Consider the following 20,474-nt stretch of genomic DNA (forward strand, 5'->3'; position numbering starts at 1 on the left):
CATCTTGAGATGTGTGTTTTCCATAAGTAGTTCAGAACAATCTGCAGGGGTGTGATAACCAAGGATCTCTCCGGAGTGTGTGTGTTTGTGTGTGTGTGTGTGTGCACAGGGAGAGGTACAGTGCCTAGTTGGACAGTAACATGCTGGTAATGACTTTGTATAGTCACTTGAGTTGCCTATTATCCTGTTTCTGTACACAGTCTGTCTGGGTCAGAAGAACACACCTGCATATTAACATCCCACAGAGTCGCACACCATGGACCTAACTACCAACATCAAACTGCTGCTAAGAGCCTTCAATTCCTGTGTGTGTGTGCTTGTGTGTGCGTGTGTGTGTGTTTCCAATCGTTTGTAATTTCAGGTTGGTACCACGTTGATACACATAATACATGAGTCTGTGTTTATGTGTCTGTTTGGGTACACGTACACACAATAGGGTGTTGGGACACAAAAAAACAACAGATAACTCTTTATTTTGCATTGCATTTTATTTCTAATGCAAGGGACAGATTTTCAGTCAATCCTCAAAATGTACAGAAGCAAAAATAATGTAGGTTTCAACTTGATGCGTTGATATAAAATCAATAATACAAGACCATAAAGACGATTACGTCAATGTTTATGCACATTGAATGCTTCATTGATTTACCCATTAATGTTTAGGATTGCCTCATTCATAACTTCTGCCCAGTATTTCCATACCACAGATCTAACCCTCTCTCCTACTGCTTCAAGCAGCTTCTAGATCAATGGCAGGAATTTAAAAAAATCCCAGGCTGGAGGAACAGAATTCAAATAAATAAAAAACGATTTAAATGAGTGATTATATGTATTAAAGTTAGATTGTGGTCTCTCAGAAAACTTTTCCTCACCTTTTCTCCTTGTACTCTACAATTACCCTTCATTTTAATTTCCAATCTAATGAAACTGAGATTTTCTCCTGTGGCGCCAATGAGCGGCGACAGCAAGCCATTTTAATGTGTTTATTTACTTTTGTGGTATCGTTTAATGCAGCAGAGCTCTGAATAACACCAACATTAACATGACACTGTGTCTGGGCCCAGAGAGAAGGATGACTGTTAAGACTTTACTAGAGAGATACCTTGGAACAGATTTCCTAAACGTTTGCACTGTGTGTAGGTTTGCAGAAAAAACATTTAAAGAGAAAAGATTGACTGAAACCTGTTTCACTTACACATGATCTCAATGTCATATTCCTTCTATTTTCTCCTTATCTTACTAGGTGCTAACTAGACCGGGGGTCAGTCAGTTTGCCAGGCATTGGCTGGTCTTGTTGTCAGTGTCCTGCCAAACTGCAGTAAACTGCTGTAATATGTGTGAGAGGCACTTACTCTGGTCAGGGTGCCTGTCAGAGTGCCAGTCTGTCTCAGAACTGGCCACATGTGATGTTCTAGCTAGCTGTCTGGCATGCAGGGCTGTTCACATAGACTGAAGGCAAGAAAATATTTCTTAGTCACAATTTCAGGAATTTTGAAACGTTAACATGCAGAGTGCTGCTGGGACATAGGCCAATAGAGGGAGACAGGGTATTAATATAGGAGGCTGGCTGAGGTGCATGGGGCATGGGGGGTGACGGGGGGGGGGCTGATGTGTGGGGCTTGGGATGAGGTATGTGGGAATAAGGGTAAGGAAGGAGGATGGGTGACGCACATAAGGAGTGAGGTACCGTGGTGGTTGGATGAGGTGTGAGGCTGTTGGGTGATACATAGGGGTTGGGGTGAAATATGTGAGGGATGGGTGAGCCATGTGGGGGTTTGGGTGAGGCGTGTTGAGTTGTTGGACGAAGTATACAGGGGTAGAGTGTTGTGTGTGCATGTGGTTTGTAAATGAGTGTAGATGAAGTATGTGAAGCTGTGTTGATGGTACCGGTGATGGTACCGGTGATGGTACCGGTGATGGTACCGAGGGTCTGGATGACGAGCATGGGCATTAGCTGACATTAGGTGAGGTACTTGGGGGAGGGGAGGAAGTCTGTCTGGGGCTCTGATGGTCGTTGACATTTCCCGTGCGGTACTGTCGCCAGCATAGAAAATCTGCTCCTGCTCATCGTAATGACGGCCTGCCAGCCAGCCAGACGGAGGCTAGTGCCTGTCTGTCAATCACAGGTCTCCACGGTGATCCATGGACAGTCCCCCATGGCAGTCATCATACTGGACACCCTGGGGAGGGAGGGGGGGTGGGGAGAGAGAGAGAGAGAGAGACGATGGACTTAGTGAGACAGACATCTAAAGGTCAGCAGTCAGTCAGTCCAGACACCACAACAATATTTATCTCTTCTGATCACACAGATATGGAGCTTTCTTGGAAACTGGCAGACTGGGGGAGAGAACAGATAGGTCCTAGACCACATCCACATGGAGTCTGGTCTCCAACCACACAGTATGATCTTTATTTTTCTTATCCATGATTGACGAGGTAGAGTTATTATTTACAGTAATTGTACCACAGGAGGCTGGTGAGGGGAGGACGGCTCATAATAATGTCTGGAATGGAGTAAATGGAACGGTTTCACACACGGTAACCATGTGTTTGATATCATTCCATTGTTTCTGTTCCAGACATTATTATGAGCCTGTCCTCTAGCCACCTGTGAATTGTACCTACCATGCTTAAAAGCTCACATGCACACACCCGCGAAAACACACACACACACACGCATGCACACACACACACACCCGCGCACACACACACACACACACACACACATACACACACTACTGACACCCATGATGTAAATGTAGGCCAAAAGGTGAATTTCCTTAAGATTAGTAAGGTTATCAGCACACTTATAAATGAATAAAATGAATCCCATTTCAGCTAGCTCTGCTAAATTGTCCGATAGCTTATAACAATCTAATGGCCTTGGAAACAATTAGAGTAGCGTTATCATAATCATTAAAGGCAATTTACACCTCGTCCACTGAGGGATTGGTGTGAAGTGCACATCCCTTACAGGCTATAATCTGACCCCATCTAAACGACCATGGTTGTTGATCACTTGACCTCACAAAGGTCAGAGGTCAGGGAGTTCAAACCGCTATCAGCGTGGTGCAGGGCTGCAGGATCAGGAAATAAAAACAACGTTTCTTAGCCCGACTCGTTGAGCTCCCATTAACCCCTTCCACGCCACTTTGGAAATAATCACCTGGCACTGAGCTATCCGAAATCCTTTACAGCCTGGTGTGTGTTTGTGTGTGTGTGACTGTAAGATAGAGAATTGTGAGAGTACACTTTAGTGTGTGTGTGTGTGTGTGTGTGTGTGTGTGTGTGTGTGTGTGTGTGTGTGTGTGTGTGTGTGTGTGTGTGTGTGTGTGTGTGTGTGTGTGTGTGTGTGTGTGTGTGTGTGTGTGTGTGTGTGTGTGTGTGTGTGTGTGTGTGTGTGTGTGTGTGTGTGTGTGTGTGATTATACACCCAAAGATTTTCCAGCAGCAGTGCACTAAAAGGATTAGCTATCTTGGCAGCAGGGAGCACTGTGCTTCATACTGTTAGCAACAGCAGTCTCTCTCTTCACTGGCTGATGTTAATGTGAATGTTAAAGATGTGGAGGAGAACACATGGAGGACAGCTGAGTCAACTGGACCTGAGACAAAACACTCGGACCCGCAAGACACCTTTGCTCTAAACCACATCTGCTGTTGTAAAAAGGGCTTTATACATACATCTGATTGATTTATTGATTGATCACTATTATCACAATCCATAGACTGATTATTACAGCGTCATGGTGACATAACTCATTTATGACCTTATAGTCCTACATAAGCATTCATAGAGATACATAGAAATGAAAGGAAAACTTCAACAAAATGTAATGATCTCTCCCTATCTCGTTCTTGCTCGCTCTCTTTATTTCTCTCTCTCTCAGTGTATGTGTGTGTGAGAGAGAGAAAGAGATAGAGAAAATAATTTCAAAAATTCAAAAAGAAAGATCTTGCGGATGTGGCTCTGTGAAGGGAGTAGACGGTGGGGGGGAAGGGGTGAGCAGGCTGGGGAGACAGACTGACAAGCTCAGAGCACCATGCCATCACCAAACTCTAATTTCACTGCGACATGGTCTTTAAGTAATAACGAGCTGTAGGGGGTGTCATTACCGCCAAACTACCCTGCTCCCTCTGCCACCATTTCCTCGCGTCTCCAGGCATGAACACCGGAGCACATGCTGTCATCGACCGTCCGAGCGAAAGGGAATTGTGCGCGCTCCCGCGGCCACGCCAACCCTGCTAGCAGTCCCCCAGCCCCCGCTGCCTGTTTACAATGAGCCAGTCATCAAAATAACAAACAAACAAACAAACCGCTTCAAAGACCCGTGCAAGATCAATGAGCGATCCATAAACATCAAGTATTTTCGTTCTCTTCTCTCTCCTGTTATTGTCAGCTCGTAGATGATAGCTTTGGGCTGAAGCGGCTCAGACTCAATCAGCGGTATAAGTTCGCCCGTACACAAAACAGCAAGCAACCGTTGGAGGGAAAACAAAAACAATTCCAGACGGTGTTTTGTCCTTTCACAGGGTGTTGTTGTCTGGTTGACTCTGGGAGAGGGGTCAAATATTGGCTGTGAAGTACAGTATCAATCAAAAGTTTGGAGACACCTACTTATTCAAGGGTTTTTCTTTACTTTTACTATTTTCTACATTGTAGAATAATAGTGAAGACATCAAAACTATGAAATAACATCATGTAGTAATCAAAAAAGTGTTAAACAAATCAAAATATATTTTAGATTTTAGATTCTTGCCTTGATAACAGCTTTGCACACTCTTGGCATTTTCTCAACCAACTTCATGAGGTAGTCACCTGGAATTAATTTCACTTAACAGGTGGCATTGTTAAAAGTTAATTGTGGAAATTATTTCCTTCTTAATGAATTTGAGCCAATCCATTGTGTTGTGACAAGGTAAGGGTTGGTATACAGAATATACCCCTATTTGGCAAAATAGTCAATGCAGAAAATGTCAAGAACATTAAAGGTTTCTTCAAGTGCAGTCACAAAAACCATCTAGCGCTATGATGAAACTGGCTCTCATGAGGACTGCCACAGGAAAGGAAGACCCAGAGTTCCCTCTGCTGCAGAGGATAAGTTCATTAGTTCCTCAGATTGCAGCCCAAATAAATTCTTCACAGAGTTCAAGTAACAGACATCTCAACATCAACTGTTCAGATGAGACTACGTGAATCAGGTCTTCATGGTCGAATTGCTGCAAAGAAACCACTACTAAAGAACACCAAAAAGAAGAAGAGACTTGCTTGGGCCAAGAAAAACAAGCAATAGACATTAGACCGGTGTAAATCTGTCCTTTGGTCTGATGAGTCCAAATGTGACATTTTTGGTTCCTACCGCCGTGTCTTTGTGAGTCACAGAGTAGGTGAAAAGATGATCTCTACGTGTGTGTGATTCCCACCGTGAAGCATGGAGGAGGAGGTGTGATGGTGTGGGGGTGCTTCGCTGATGACACTGTCAGTGATTTATTTAGAATTCAAGGCACACTTAACCAGCATGGCTACCACAGCATTCTGCAGCGTTACGCCATCCCATCTGGTTTGTGCTTAGTGGGACTATCATTTGTTTTTCAAAAGGGCAATGACCCAAAACACACCTCCAGGCAGTGTAAGAGCTATTTGACCAAGGAGAGTGATGGAGTGCTTCATCAGATGACCTGGCCTCCACAATCACCTGACCTCAACCCAACTGAGATGGTTTGGGATGAGTTGGACCGCAGAGTGAAGGTGTCACGCCTGCGCCCGCTTCCCCTCTCTGGCACTTCTGGGCGCCAGGCTACCCATCATTACACACACCTGTCACAATCGTTACACGCACCAGCGCTTCATTTTACTCACCTGGACTCCATCACATATTGATTACCTCCCCTATATCTGTCTATTCCTGAGTTTCATCCTGGTGTCTGCATTAATGTTGTTTTGTTTCCCCTGTCCAGACGCTATCCATATTCTGTTTCATGTCCGTTATTTATTAAATGTTCACTCCCTGTACTTGCTTCTCGTTTCCCAGCGTTTGTCCTTACAGAAGGAAAGCAGCCAACAAGTGCTTAGCATATGTGGGAACTCCTTCACGACTGTTGGAAAAGCATTCCTCATGAAGCTGGTTGAAAGAATGCCATGAGTTTGCAAAGCTGTCATTAACACAAAGGGTGGATACTTTGAAGAATTTGTTCAATTTTTTTTAACATGATTTCATATGTGTTATTTCATAGTTTCGATGTCTTCACTATTATTCTACAATGTCGAAAATAGTAAAAATAAAGAAAAACCCTTGAATGAGTAGGTGTGCCCAAACTTTTGACTGGTACAGTAAGTCTGGAATTTAGGTTACCCATTGCGTTTTCATGCGTACAACTTGTGGAAATGATTCACCACATGTAGAATTTGCCTACTGTCATGTTATTAATTTATTCTATTGTCCCTCAATTTGGTTGAATTCAATCAACTTTAGTAGAGTTCATGCCCTCCACTTCTTCCTACATTTGACATCTGTGTAATTTAGCAGATGCTCTTATCCAGAGCGTCTTCCAGAAGTAATTAGTGTTAAGTGCCTTGCTCATGTCGGTTACTGGCCCAACGCTCTTAACGGCAAGGCTACCTGCCACCCTGATAAATGATCCAGTGTGGCCCAACGCTCTTAACGGCAAGGCTACCTGCCACCCTGATAAATGATCCAGTGTGGCCCAACGCTCTTAACGGCAAGGCTACCTGCCACCCTGATAAATCATCCAGTGTGGCCCAACGCTCTTAACGGCAAGGCTACCTGCCACCCTGATAAATCATCCAGTGTGGCCTAATCCAATAGCCTATATTTGTTTTACAATACGTTTTTCAGCAGAGGGTCTACACACAGTTGGCTTTTTCACGCGCGACTCGAGGAGGTGCTGAAATGCCCTGATTTCAGTCGCTGTCATTTCAGCACTGGACAGCTCTCGTCCGGCAAGAATGGTATAAAGTAAAGCACGCAGGTATAACGACCAACGTTTCTAATCTTGTGGCATTTGACAGTGCTTTACACAGGCTACAGCAGGGGCAGATAGAAAGAGAGGCATGGGATCATATTAACGATATAGAAGAAAGTTCAAGTTATAGACAGAAGCCCTTTCAGCTTTGCCTGAAGTTAATCACAACTCCCTTTCTGAACGTGGTCAAACTGCAGGTGGGGTCATGCATTGGCTTGGATCTGAAAGTCTCGCAGCATTGCTAGCATTGCTTTGCAGTTGTGTGTTTCGTGAGATCATGAACAATCGGAATCTCTGTTCGCCCACTTTGCCTCTCTGGGTCAGGAACATTAGCATAGTCCGCTCTGCTTGACTGACCACCGCTGCCGGTGCGGGGGACCGCTTTTGTCCCCCACTCACCCCTGTGGGTAGCACTCAGGTGAGGGCAGGGAAGAGCGGAGTAGTCCGATTACACAAGACCCCCATGGCGTCCACGCATGGGAATTAGAGGCACGCACGCACACACACCAAAAAGGTTAAAATGTTGTGCTCCTACTTACAAAATTCCCTTTCTATAGACCTATAATAAGGAAACTCTTCAAAAGATGCTACAAACGAGGTGCTCATAACAAACAAAAAGTAAGTTTAGTTTGGGTACATTTAATTCACAGACTCGCGCTGTTGAGTGTCACAGAGGAATGAATACTGTGTCTTGTATTCGGTCGCCAAACAGTGAGTGACAGTTATTTTTCTGCGCTGGGCTGATTCTCATGCGGTCCTGCGCGCCTCCATTATGTTGCAGTGGTGGGAAATGAGAGGTCCGCGAGCTGCTGGCGTGCTGATTACCGCTCCTTAGGGATCCTCTGTTTCTCCTCGGTAACTGATAGTTAGGCGCTGCTCTAATCAAATATACCGTCTGTCTCCGCGATACAGACAGGCCTATAGCCAGCCAAAAACACACGCTTGGGCGCATTGCAACGCAGTTAACCTCTGTGCACCAGTTATTCTGCTACCAATCGAGGAAGAATTAGTGGAGATTTTTTCTTGCAGACTACTTTTCGCTTTTTTATACGAAAAAGTGTTTTTTTGTAAGTGTCCTTTCAATTATTTGGTCAAATATAGATATTTCGGCTAAGCCTTGCAGTATATTCTTTTCAAATCAACAATCAAGGCACTGCTGACTTGAAAATGTGTCTTAGAAATGTGTTTCTCTCACTAAATTGGACGATTTATCTTCCTTTCATTCACTGGGCAGACAGACAAGCCTGTTCCACTGCACCCCAAAACGTTATCCTCATCAAACGTATTATTTTCATTCTACCCCCGACCCCTTCAAAACAATCCCTGCTTCCCGCGGTGCGTTAGGTTTTGTGTGGTCCAGGCACTGTCCCGTTCTTGACACTTCTCTGACGGGTTCCCCCGGTTCCCTCGCACCTGCGTCGCTACCGGGTCCCTTCAGGAATGCACTGGGGCTTGTAATCGCCTTTGTTGGGGCATTGAGTTGTACGGCTGAGTGAAACTTCCCAACCTCACAGTGCGCCGGCCGCTGAATGGGGCTCAGCGTGGGGCGGCTCTCCAAACCGCGGCCGCTGCCAAATTCCAACAGTGGCGCTCACAATCACTCCCACACAGGCCCCGCTACCACCAAGCAGGAGGGATGGAGGGAGAGGAGGGAAGTTAAAGGGGGGTGGGGGGGGGGGGGTAAGGGTGTGAAGCAGGAAAGAGGAGAGAGAGAAAAAGAAAAAGAGTCCAAAACGAACTCTAAACAAATGGTCATGGCTAAATGTTTCTCACCATCACTCTTCGCGATGGACGGTGAAAGCCGGTTTAGGCCTGAATCAATGACATTTTATTTAGCTAGGCAAGTCAGTTAAGAACAAATTAATATGTACAATGACGTCCTACACCGGCCAAACCCGAACGACGATGGGTCAATTGTGCGCCGCACTATGGGACTCCCAATCACGGCCGGTTGTGATACAGCCTGGATTCGAACCAGGGTGTCTGTAGTGACGCCTCCAGCAATGAAATGAGATGCAGTGCCATTAGACCGCTGCTCCACTCCGGAGCCCCATATTCCCAACCAGTTTTACAGGGTCCCCGTTCATAGGCTAAAAGTCCTCAACAACAAAAAATACTACAGAGAAGTACTCAAAATGTGGATGATTAAACTTCAAAGTTTAATCATCAATACAATCATTTCCCCGGCTGATTGCTTAGACAGTCTAATTGAAAATCTTATGAAAAACAGTTCAGGATAGGCTACAGAACATCCTCCTCAAAATAGCTCGTGTTGTGAGAAAACAGCACTGCAAGAGAGCAAGAAACAACAAGAGTAAAAGTTTGTAAATGTGTGAAAAAATAAAGAAACTTTCCCAGTGTGTGTGTCAGCAGCCTGTGTGCCACCACGTTTCGGTGCATTGGGGCCTGTGCTCCAGTGTATGGTGCTGGACAGAGCAGCAGCAACAGCAGCATCGCAGCGCTCCTGGAAGAGCGCAGGATTAAGAGGCAGCAAGATTGTTAAACATGTCAACGTGTAATTGCACGATAAGGCCCTCGCGAGGAATTCATTGGCCCAGTTGCTTTCTCTATTCCCCGCTAATCTTGCCTGGCACATTCGTTCTGTGCAATCTGTCTGCGTAATCTTCTGTGACAGAGCGGGCACCGAGAGCAGGCAGCTCGGCTGGGTTTTTTGGGGGAGGGGGGCGTTGGGGATGGAGGGAAAGCGGAGAAAATATGCAGAGGCGTGATAAAGTGACGCTAATTATCCCCATTTAGGACAGCGAGTGCAAGGGATCGGAGCTTTACCAGCGCCGAGTGTGCGCCAGCGCTGATGGCTTCCTAGCGTGGAATATATCGGTGGCTACAAGATAAGAGTATCGCATGCTGGAGAGATTTATTGGTCAGAGATTTACTGCTGCTGTTCCCCTCCCTCTTCCTCTCTTCCATTCCCCAACCTCCACGTCGCCACCTTTGACCCAAAACCTGTCCCCCATCACTTCCCCTCCCGTCCACTTCCCCCTCTGTGGTCGAGTAGTAAATTATTCGGGTTAAATTTACCAGAACACTCCTCTTTTAAACTAGCGATGTGCCGTGACGCGCCCCGCCTCTCTGGTTTTTCAGCGTTAATCTGTGTAGCTTTACCTCTGCAGATAAGATACAAATAACCTCCAAGTGGGCCATGCTGTGCCCTTCCGCTGCGTAGGAGGGGAGCTCTGCATACGCCATATCACTGTCTGTTTAGGATCCACACCAAACTCAGTTTTCAGCTGTTTTGTTTTATTGAATTCAATGGTCTCCACCTGTATCTTGGGGAGGCGGCTCTCTGACAGGTGCTGTAGGCGGCCCTAGGTGTGGTATGGTCCTCTGAACTTCTAAAGTTGGTACCAGTGGAGGCTGGTGGGAGGAGCTATTGGAGGACGGGCTAATTGTTACGTCTGGAATGGGATAAATGGAAACCACGTGTTCAACTCCATTCCATGAACTTTATTTCCAGCCATTACAATGAGCCCGTCCTCCTATAGCCCATCCCACCAGCCTCCACTGGTATACACCATAGTTAACCAATTTTAAACAAGTGCAGTACACCTACCTATAGGCAGATAGATGTGTATAGGCCTACGGTACAAGATGTATCATCAGTTTTCTAAGTGGTGGAACAATTTGATATTCCTGATTGGGGCAAAACTGGTGGTGAACGTTTCTATATTCATATATTTCTATATTTCTATATTCCTATATTTCTATATTTATTGCATTGTTGCATGTGAAAACTGAAAGAAGAAAGACAAAGTGATCTTCTTTCAGAAACTGGAATAAAAGGTAGGATCATGTGGACAACACTATTAGATAAGCAAAGCCACTATGAATTATTCATGCAGTGAGTTTCAGAAAAATTGATTCACGATTTACTTTTGTAAAATGTTCAGTGTAAATAAAGTTTGATTTTAGTTGAATGATGATGTAATGATTGGAAAGTTTTAACATATTATTTGGGGAGAGAAATATGATGGATCTAGTGATGACAGCTCTTTAAAATTATTTTTGTGGTAGTTGAAGAAATAGGTAGAATAGATTCACATGTAGACCTACTGATAGCTACCTGTAGTTCTATCTAATAAATACATTATTTAGGCTAACAGCATAGCTGCTGGAAGTAGGGGTGCTGAGGGTGCTGCAGCACCACCTGAAATATAATAATAAAAATAATAATAATTAAAAAAATATATATATTTTTTCACAAAAGTAGTGCACTGGGCCTTTAATAGTCTTGTATTAGCGGACCGATATAGCCGTCTGCAGCGCGGGTGAAGCATTTTTTCCAGCAAATGAAATGAAATAAGTTATAGTAGTGGTAGTGTCTGCAGTAGTAATGGTGGTGACTGGTTATAGTAGTGGTAGTGTCTGCAGTAGTAATGGTGGTGACTGGTTGTAGTTGAAAAAGTAGTTCAATTAAAATATTGATTGATTGATTGATTGGTTGGTTAATTGTTAGGAAAGGATGGGGTATGATAGCCTGAACATGTGAAAGTTGGTTTGGTGTCTCTAGCTTGAATGGTTCAATAGTTACAGTTATTATTGTTATAGTAGTTATAGTAGTTATAATTTATAGTGCAGACCAGAGCTAGACCAGAGCAAGTGCAAACCTTAGCTAGCTTGCTACACCCAGGACCAGAGCTAGTGCAGACCAGAGCAGTAGTTGTGGTCAGTAGTTGTGGTCAGTAGTTGTGTGGGTGTGGTCAGTAGTTGTGTAGTTGTGGTCAGTAGTTGTGGTCAGTAGTTGTGGTCAGTAGTTGTGTGGTTGTGGTCAGTAGTTGTGTGGTTGTGGTCAGTAGTTGTGTGGCTATGGTCAGTAGTTGTGTAGTTGTGGTCAGTAGTTGTGGTCAGTAGTTGTGTAGTTGTGGTCAGTATTGGGGTCAGTAGTTGTGTGGTTGTGGTCAGTAGTTGTGTGGTTGTGGTCAGTAGTTGTGTAGTTGTGGTCAGTAGTTGTGTGGTTGTGGTCAGTAGTTGTGTGGTTGTGGTCAGTAGTTGTGTAGTTGTGGTCAGTAGTTGTGGTCAGTAGTTGTGGTCAGTAGTTGTGTGGGTGTGGTCAGTAGTTGTGTAGTTGTGGTCAGTAGTTGTGGTCAGTAGTTGTGGTCAGTAGTTGTGTGGTTGTGGTCAGTAGTTGTGTAGTTCTGGTCAGTAGTTGTGGTCAGTAGTTGTGGTCAGTAGTTGTGTAGTTCTGGTCAGTAGTTGTGGTCAGTCGTTGTGGTCAGTAGTTGTGGTCAGTAGTTGTGTAGTTGTGGTCAGTAGTTGTGTAGTTGTGGTCAGAGGTTGTGTGGTCAGTAGTTGTGGTCAGAGGTTGTGTGGTCAGTAGTTGTGGTCAGTAGTTGTGTGGTTGTGGTCAGTAGTTGTGTGGTTGTGGTCAGTAGTTGTGTGGTTGTGGTCAGTAGTTGTGTAGTTGTGGTCAGTAGTTGTGTAGTTGTGGTCAGTAGTTGTGGTCAGTAGTTGTGTGGGTGTGGTCAGTAGTTGTGTAGTTGTGGTCAGTAGTTGTGGTCAGTAGTTGTGTGGTTGTGGTCAGTAGTTGTGTGGTTGTGGTCAGTAGTTGTGTAGTTGTGGTCAGTAGTTGTGGTCAGTAGTTGTGTGGTTGTGGTTGTGGTCAGTAGTTGTGTGGTTGTGGTCAGTAGTTGTGTAGTTGTGGTCAGTAGTTGTGTAGTTGTGGCCAGTAGTTGTGTGGTCAGTAGTTGTGTAGTTGTGGTCAGTAGTTGTGTGGTCAGTAGTTGTGTAGTTGTGGTCAGTAGTTGTGTGGTCAGTAGTTGTGTAGTTGTGGTCAGTAGTTGTGTAGTTGTGGTCAGTAGTTGTGGTCAGTAGTTGTGTGGTTGTGGTCAGAGGTTGTGGACAGTAGTTGTGGTCAGTAGTTGCGTGGTTCAGTATTTTTGTGGTCAGTAGTTGTGCTCAGTAGCGGTCAGTAGTTTTGGTAAGTAGTTGTGTGGTTCATTAGTTGTGTGGGTGTGGTCAGTAATTGTGATCAGTAGTTGTGGTCAGTAGTTTTGGTAAGTAGTTGTGTGGTCAGGAGTTGTGTTGTTGTGGTCATTAGTTGTGTGGTTCAGAAGTTTTGTGGTCAGTCGTTGTGGTCAGTAGTTTTGGTAAGTAGTTGTGTGGTTCATTAGTTGTGTGGGTGTGGTCAGTAATTGTGATCAGTAGTTGTGGTCAGTAGTTTTGGTAAGTAGTTGTGTGGTCCAGCAGTTGTGGTCAGGAGTTGTGTTGTTGTGGTCATTAGTTGTGTGGTTCAGAAGTTTTGTGGTCAGTCGTTGTGGTCAGTCGTTGTGGTCAGTAGTTGTGGTCAGTTGTTGTGGTCAGTGTCTAAACTACAATTGTTGCGTAAAAACGGAAAGATGTGGGATGAGAAGTGATCGGGTTAAATGTGAATGGAGACAGTTTCGCTCTATCCAATCAGTAGTGCTGAGCGATTAACTGAAATGTCAGTTATTTTTCGTTTTTTAAACAACTAATTGACCGACGTCGGTTAAATTATTTGAATTCCATTGTTTTTCTTTTTTTCTCTGAGCTCAACGCACACATTGCAAAGTTTCTCTAGAGATAAATCAGATCAAACCTGAACTGTGCAATGTAGTAGGAAGTTGTAGTATATATTTCTCCATAGTTTAGTGCAGAAAACATGGTAATTAATTACAATGACCATAATCAATTGTGCTTCTACTTGTCTGGTCTGTGTTTCTTTTACTTTGAAGAACTACTAAAATAGTGATTCTGTCATACAGCATAGGCAGCAGCTCTACAGAGATGAGATGATGACTTGGAATGAAATAATAAAGTCATCAAATAAAACGAATGCAATAGACACACCTGAAATATTTTATTAAAGTAAAGTAATGTGAATAAATGATGGTTAATAAGTGATAAGCAGTAATGTCAGTCACTACCATCATGTGACTTTTATTCTGTGTTTTATTCTGTGTTGTTAAAGCATTCAACCCACATATTGCATAGTGCACTTAATGTTAAACAAAATAATCAAAACCGAAATCGAAAATCATTATTCTTTTTTAATAATCGTACCGAAACCGAACCGACCTGAAAAAGCATTCATGCTCAGCACTACCAATCAGAGCAGCAGGATCAAAGTACAGCCGGTCCTTCTCTTTACAGACAGGCAAACTAGCCAGTTGAGTTATTTAGAGCGCAAGGCACGATCCTAAGGAGGACGATGCGCTGTTGCCTTGTCTGCCTCCTTGTCGCTACTTTCTTGGTGTTCACAATTGTTCTAAATTCAATCACCCTCTTCACACTACTCATCATTTTTGCCTGTGCGCCTTTACGTCTGTGAGTATCGATAGCAACGGCTCCGTTTGGGCTTCTCAATGATGAGACATGAGAGAGCTGTTAGCTGACGTTAGCTAGTTACTTTTTGTCACTCTAAACTCCGAACAACATCTGTAGCATTTGATTGGTATGAGATAATTCTGTTCTGAGTCCAGATTTGAATAGCAGAGAAGTAGACCAAAATGTTAGACCCTCTAAGTGTTTGTCTATCCTGTTGTGGAAGTGGTCAAAACGGCAGTTGTTTCAAAAAGTTCTGAGCTCAGATTTGAATAGCAGAGAAGTAGAGGAAGATTGCATATAATCAAACGTTATGCTTAACTTTGTGGGAAAGTGGTCCAAATTTCAGTTGCTTATAAAAAAGTTGGAGGAAATGTTGTTGATGCTGTTAGTGAAACAGCTGTGTTGTTTGAGTGTAATAAGATATTTTTGTTCTGTTCAGATTTGAAAAGAAGAGAAGTAGAGAAAGATTTCATACACTCGATTTTTTTCTTTTTCTTTTACTAGGCAAGTCAGTTAAGAACAAATTCTTATTTTACAATGACGGCCTGTCACGACAAAACCCTCTCCTAACCCGAACGACGCTGGGCCAATTGTGAGCCACCCTATGGGACTCCTAATCACGGCCGGTTGTGATACAGCCCGGGATCAAACCAGGGTTTGTAGTGAAGCCTCTAGCACTGAGATGCAGTGCCTTAGACCGCCGCGCCACTCCTTATTGTCTAAGTTGTTGGTAAAGTGGTCAAAGTAGCTTATTTGTGTCAAAAGTCGCATTGTTGCAATTACAGTAAATGAAATGTTGGAAGTGATGATGTCACAATGGAGCCTTTAGAACGTTGAGGACATTCCATTAAAGTGGATGGAGGTAAAAAAGAAGGGCAAAAGCTTAATAGTTTAAAAAGTATAAAAGATATCAAAAAGTTGTTTGTATGTAACTCATCCAAACCAGTCTGCACATCTTGAAGTTTGAATGACGTTTCTAGTTTAAACCGTGTAAGAGCAGTAGCGTTCCAAATAATAATAATAAGTATTATAATGCTGTTTGGGGCCTGATTTAGACTGACCGTGGACACAATAGCCTGAAACAGGATGTAACCTTCCTCATAAGGCACAACAGAAAACACCATCTCATACTATTTCTCTATGCACCAAAGATGTTTATTCCAGGCTCTATGAGGCACAGAAAGGCTCCAAAAGGTCTTGAAATGTGTCCTGCAACCCCCATAGAGGGAATGGACTACTGTGAGATACAAAGGGAACTCCCTCTGCTCTAACCAATGCTTACTCCCATACTTTTCCACCCATAAGAGGGATCGAGCAAGTGCCCACTTTGGGGAGAAGGTTGTGGAATCATAGCACAGCGTGAGAGAGAAGTTCCCTGAGGTCAGAGGTCATGTCACTTGTTACTGCGTACAGGTTTGGCAATGACTATAGGGCGGGGAGTTTCTCCTCCCATGTGCCCTGACCAAAACCTCCTGCCCCAGCAATGATATTACATTGGAGTATTTGAACAGGAGATAAGAACAGCAACTATGTATCATGCACATATAAAGCTGCTCCCAAAGAGGAAATCCCTGTCAATTCCATACACGTGCGCATCATTATTTGTTGTGCTCTTATGGATTGTTCGTGACACCATATTTTTATTACATTTTCTATTCTATTTAACCTTTATTTAACTAGGCAAGTCAGTTAAGAACACATTCTTATTTACAATGACGGCCTACTCATATGACATACGAGTCTTTCCCCTTTTTGAAAGTAATGTATAACTAACTGTCCAGTTGAAACTGGAAGACACAAGACATCCCTATATCCTACTTCTGCCAACGTATTAATAAGACTGTGAGTCTTCTCATCTAAATGGTGTGTAATTGTTTATTTCATCATGTTAGCTATGCCTATGTGTTTCAGTGTCTATGACTGCCATGTGGGTATTAAAACACTTCAACTTGAAACACCTAGTGAACAGCTCACCCTTCCTTGTTTCCTGTCTACAGATGATCTGCTCTGATTCAAAACGAGTCCCAAAAAAACTGTCACACACACTTATCACCCTCTTCAACACATTTTAGATCTCTCCAGCACTGTGATTTCATCTAGTCTCCATTCATCATGGCACAGAGGAAAGGAATATAACATCCCATACACACTAACCATCATCTCAGAATCTCCAAAGGGTACAACTTTAAATCAATCCAATACACACAGTGGTAATAAGATCAAATGAGTTAAAAGTACTATGTCGTCTGTAATACAACCATGGCTTAAATAAAGAACTTTATCTACTTGGATGATACTGCCATCCGGAATCTATTCCCTGAAAGTGCTAAATGTATTCAACCATTATTGGGGGGAAATCTAAGTTCAATAGAAAAGTGGTTCTTGATCATTAAAATCCAAGTGCCTGTTACACACTATAGGGCCAAACCGGGCCAAGTCAAGCGAGCCAAGCCGAGCTGTACTGAATTGTCCCTATATTGTGAATCAGGCACATTGTTCTGGCATTGCAGCCTTCATAAGTATACTTGCTGTAGTAGGCCTATGGCAGGGATGCAGAGTGTGTCAATCACTGACTAATGTGGTTTCTTTGTATCCATACTGCTTCCTATTCAGGGGTACAGGCTTTGTTAAGGGATCAAGGAAACAGCCTGAACTTTGACCCCTACTTACATAACAAGAAAACAGCAAAGTTTCCACTTTTCTCCCAAATAGACCATTAAAAAGCCTTCAGCTCATACTTATCAGGATTATCTACTCACAGTGTAGTCAATGTATTCAATACTGGGAGATAGTCAGTCACAAGTAAAATGTGAGATGAGGTCAATTCAATACTAAACTATTCTAAAGTAATCAAATGAAGCTTGCTATGTATGTATACAACCTAATTCTGGTTTATACAAAGTCTATAATAATTTAAGTGGAATAATATGCTATGAAGTAAAATAATATTACGCTAACTTACTGAAAAGCAGTAGACCTATTATACTGTTCATGACAACAATAAAACGGGTAGGCCTAAATTCGCCAATAACAAAAACGGCAAACATCCTACACATTTATTAGGTTTAAAAACATCATTTTTGTGATAAAATATAGCCTAGGATATTTGAGTGAGCCTGAATAATCGTTCTACATTTACTAGTTGCATTTGGTGATCGCCATTTGCAATCATAGCGTTATTGTCCTAATAGGCCTGCATGGTTCATCCCTTCAGCGCTTGCAAGACAAATATGTCTTTCAAAAAGCCACAAAAGTCACCCAACTCGAGATAGCTTTGCTCTAGTTTTCTATGGGCTATAGGATATATTAATGTATTTTTTGCCAAGTTACTACAGAAATATATCATATTATGCTATTTGAACTATCTATTGTACATTATAACAACATAAAATCACGTTATTAAGTGCTATAGGCCTATTGTATAACCAATACCTGTGGAACAGGTCTAGTCTAAGTTTGTCAGTAATCAAAATAAAACAACCCATAGGCCTACTGCATGTAGTCTAATTGCGTTCAAATTATCATGGGGAAAAAAACAAGAAAAGACTCAAAATACAACTTTTAAATCGAATCAGGAACAAAAAGAGCATAATTAATTATAAAAATATATTGCAAGTGAAACGATGCACGCATATATCCAAAATGTAGGCTATATTCTGAAGGACTAATGTGAATACTGTGCTTCTCTCTGAAATATGTGGACCCTGTTCTATTGTGACAACTTGCTAGTAACGTTAACTTTACAGAAATTATTACAAACCCATAAGGGTAAACCCTGAGAATAGTTTGGCTGTGCCATGGAACATGCCTCTCTTAATCCAATGGCCAAGAAATAAGTTTACTTATATTAAATATTACGCATTGTAACTATTTGTTTCATGTTACGGGTTTGCCAGAGACACTCTCCCATTTAAAAAAGATTTGCCGTATAGGTAGCTTTTCGTCAGACTCAATGTTTCGTGGCCTACAAATGAAATATAACTCATTACCATTTGCAACTGAAGATAGTGAACAATAATCAAGCTAACACTTTTTTTGTAGAATCAGAGCAACATATGTGTGAAATTTATTTAAATTGTAATTCAGCCCAATATCAGAACTTCTCTCTGGCAGAAATGCATTTCGTAAATTATACAATAGCAGTTGCGCGTCAGTCTTTTAAAATATTGAAATTATTCACAATTTACAATAATTATTACAATAAGAAGAGATAATTATGATCATGAATAGACAGTGTAAACGGAAATGTTTACAAACTCTTGGGGAATTATTAAATGGGGAAAATATCAATCTTTAAAACCATCTTTCATGATTATGGAAAACATGTTCTAATTTTTCAATAACTTACAGTGAACCAAAAATAATTCGATTATAGTTATGCAAATGTGTTCATTAATTTGGTTGGCATCGCCCTCAACCACAAGTGTGGTTAATAAAAAATGACAAAATGATAACACAACAACCAGTATCTGAACTCATATCCTGTTCGTAAGAGAGTGTATACTCCAAAAGGGGAAAAGGATAGGCTAATTTACTTTTAATTTACAAGAACACCATAAACATTCTGAACAAAATGCAGGTAGTTCAGTGATCATTTAAAAAATAGGTAAATATTTGGTTATGGGTTTTTGTATTCTGTCTGCAGTTTCCATAGTCATATAAATAATCTATATATGCGTTAATGGAACCGTTCCGTTCACCCCAGCCGTCGCACTCTGGTAATGCTGAGGCAATGCGTGGAGTCTACTTTGCACCGACGGGTCCCCGGGCTCTCCGGTCGGTAAATACATGCTTATCATCTCTCTCAAGTCTCCGGGGCAAGGGCCCCTGGAGTGAGTGCTAACGGGAGGGCTTACGCTCGGCTCTGACTTCACCAGCGACCCTAACGTGCCCATGGCAGCCGAGGAGGAGACGCCAGAGCTCTGGTGCTGCGTGTAGGTGATCCCGCCGTAGCCGGACGGAGAGGCGCTCATGTAGCCCTCAGAGTTCGAGATGGGGCTGTACTGGAGCGCCGACATGTCGTAGCGGTGCATGGGCTGGGGGTTGTGCGGGTGGTGGTGGTGGTGTGAGTGGTGGTGGTGCCCGCTGCCCGGGTGCTGGCTGTAAGCTAGCTGCGCCTCTTGCATCATCGCCGCCGCCGCAGCAGCTGCAGCCATCTGCCCCGAGTACGCACCGTTCGCCCAGCCATTCATGTGAGCGTAGCCTGAGCTGGCGGAGCCCCCGTGGCCCCCGGTGCTCTCTAACCTCTGGCCGACGCCGGATGAACCCATCCCGACACCCAGACCCATTCCACCGCCGCCGGCCCCAGAGAGCAGGCCACCGGCCAGAGAGTATTTGTCCTTTTTCAGCAGCGTCTTGGTCTTCCGTCTGGGTCTGTACTTGTAATCCGGGTGTTCCTTCATGTGCATTGCTCGTAACCGCTTCGCCTCGTCGATGAAGGGTCTCTTCTCCGCCTCGGACATGACCTTCCATTCGGCTCCCAGCCGCTTGCTGATCTCAGAGTTGTGCATCTTGGGGTTTTCCTGGGCCATCTTTCTCCGCTGCCCGCGGGACCACACCATGAACGCGTTCATCGGACGCTTCACCCGGTCCTGATTCGCTTTGGACCCACTGTTCTGCCCCGTTTGCCCCAAATGTGTGTTCGTTTGGGGTCCAGGGGACTGGAGGTCCGTCTCCATCATCATGCTATACATTCACCTGGTTTTCAAACTCTCAACCAACAGATGAAACAAAGTCTGGTTCAGTCGGCGCGCGAGTCCGGCAGAGCAGGTGCACACGAGCGAACAACAATCCTACACCACAAAAATAATTAAATGCAAACTTAATTAATAATCCAATACATAGAGTGTCAGAGAAATGTTCTCCCCGTGGATGCTTTATCTCCTCTCCGGTTGTTGGTTCACATGCACGCTGACAGAAGGCGCATTTGAGCCACTTTCCCTGTCGGAGTTGAGAAGTTAGTTAAAGCGGCAGCCATATGAAGCGCCTTGACAGCGGTTAAATGAGCCACGAGCGGCCAATAGCGTTCTAGAAGCAAAGCGATTTGCATGGCGCTCAGTCAGGTGACGCAGAACCAGTGAAAGAGGAACATACTGGCAGGGGGGTGAGAGGTGGGTCACCCTCCCTAAGTAACATGGTGAGTAAAATTGCGGGGAATTACATATGAATCCGTTTGCCACTTTCAAGACTAGA

The 20,474-nt window shown here is 43.5% G+C and overlaps 1 protein-coding gene across 1 annotated transcript; it reads right to left on the reverse strand.

Annotated features, from left to right (window-relative positions):
- Positions 1-1,617: 1,617 nt before the first annotated feature.
- Positions 1,618-20,249, reverse strand: LOC115155859 (transcription factor Sox-1a). The gene is made up of 2 exons (XM_029702853.1): positions 19,139-20,249; positions 1,618-2,180 (listed from the first exon to the last, which is right to left on the reverse strand). Exons 1-2 carry the CDS (start codon positions 19,973-19,975, stop codon positions 2,121-2,123), a joined length of 897 nt encoding a protein of 298 aa, XP_029558713.1. The 5' UTR covers positions 19,976-20,249; the 3' UTR covers positions 1,618-2,120.
- Between the last annotated feature and the right edge of the window lie 225 nt (positions 20,250-20,474).

Source organism: Salmo trutta, chromosome 20 (genome assembly GCF_901001165.1).
Source record: "Salmo trutta chromosome 20, fSalTru1.1, whole genome shotgun sequence".
Taxonomy (NCBI): Eukaryota; Metazoa; Chordata; class Actinopteri; order Salmoniformes; family Salmonidae; genus Salmo; species Salmo trutta.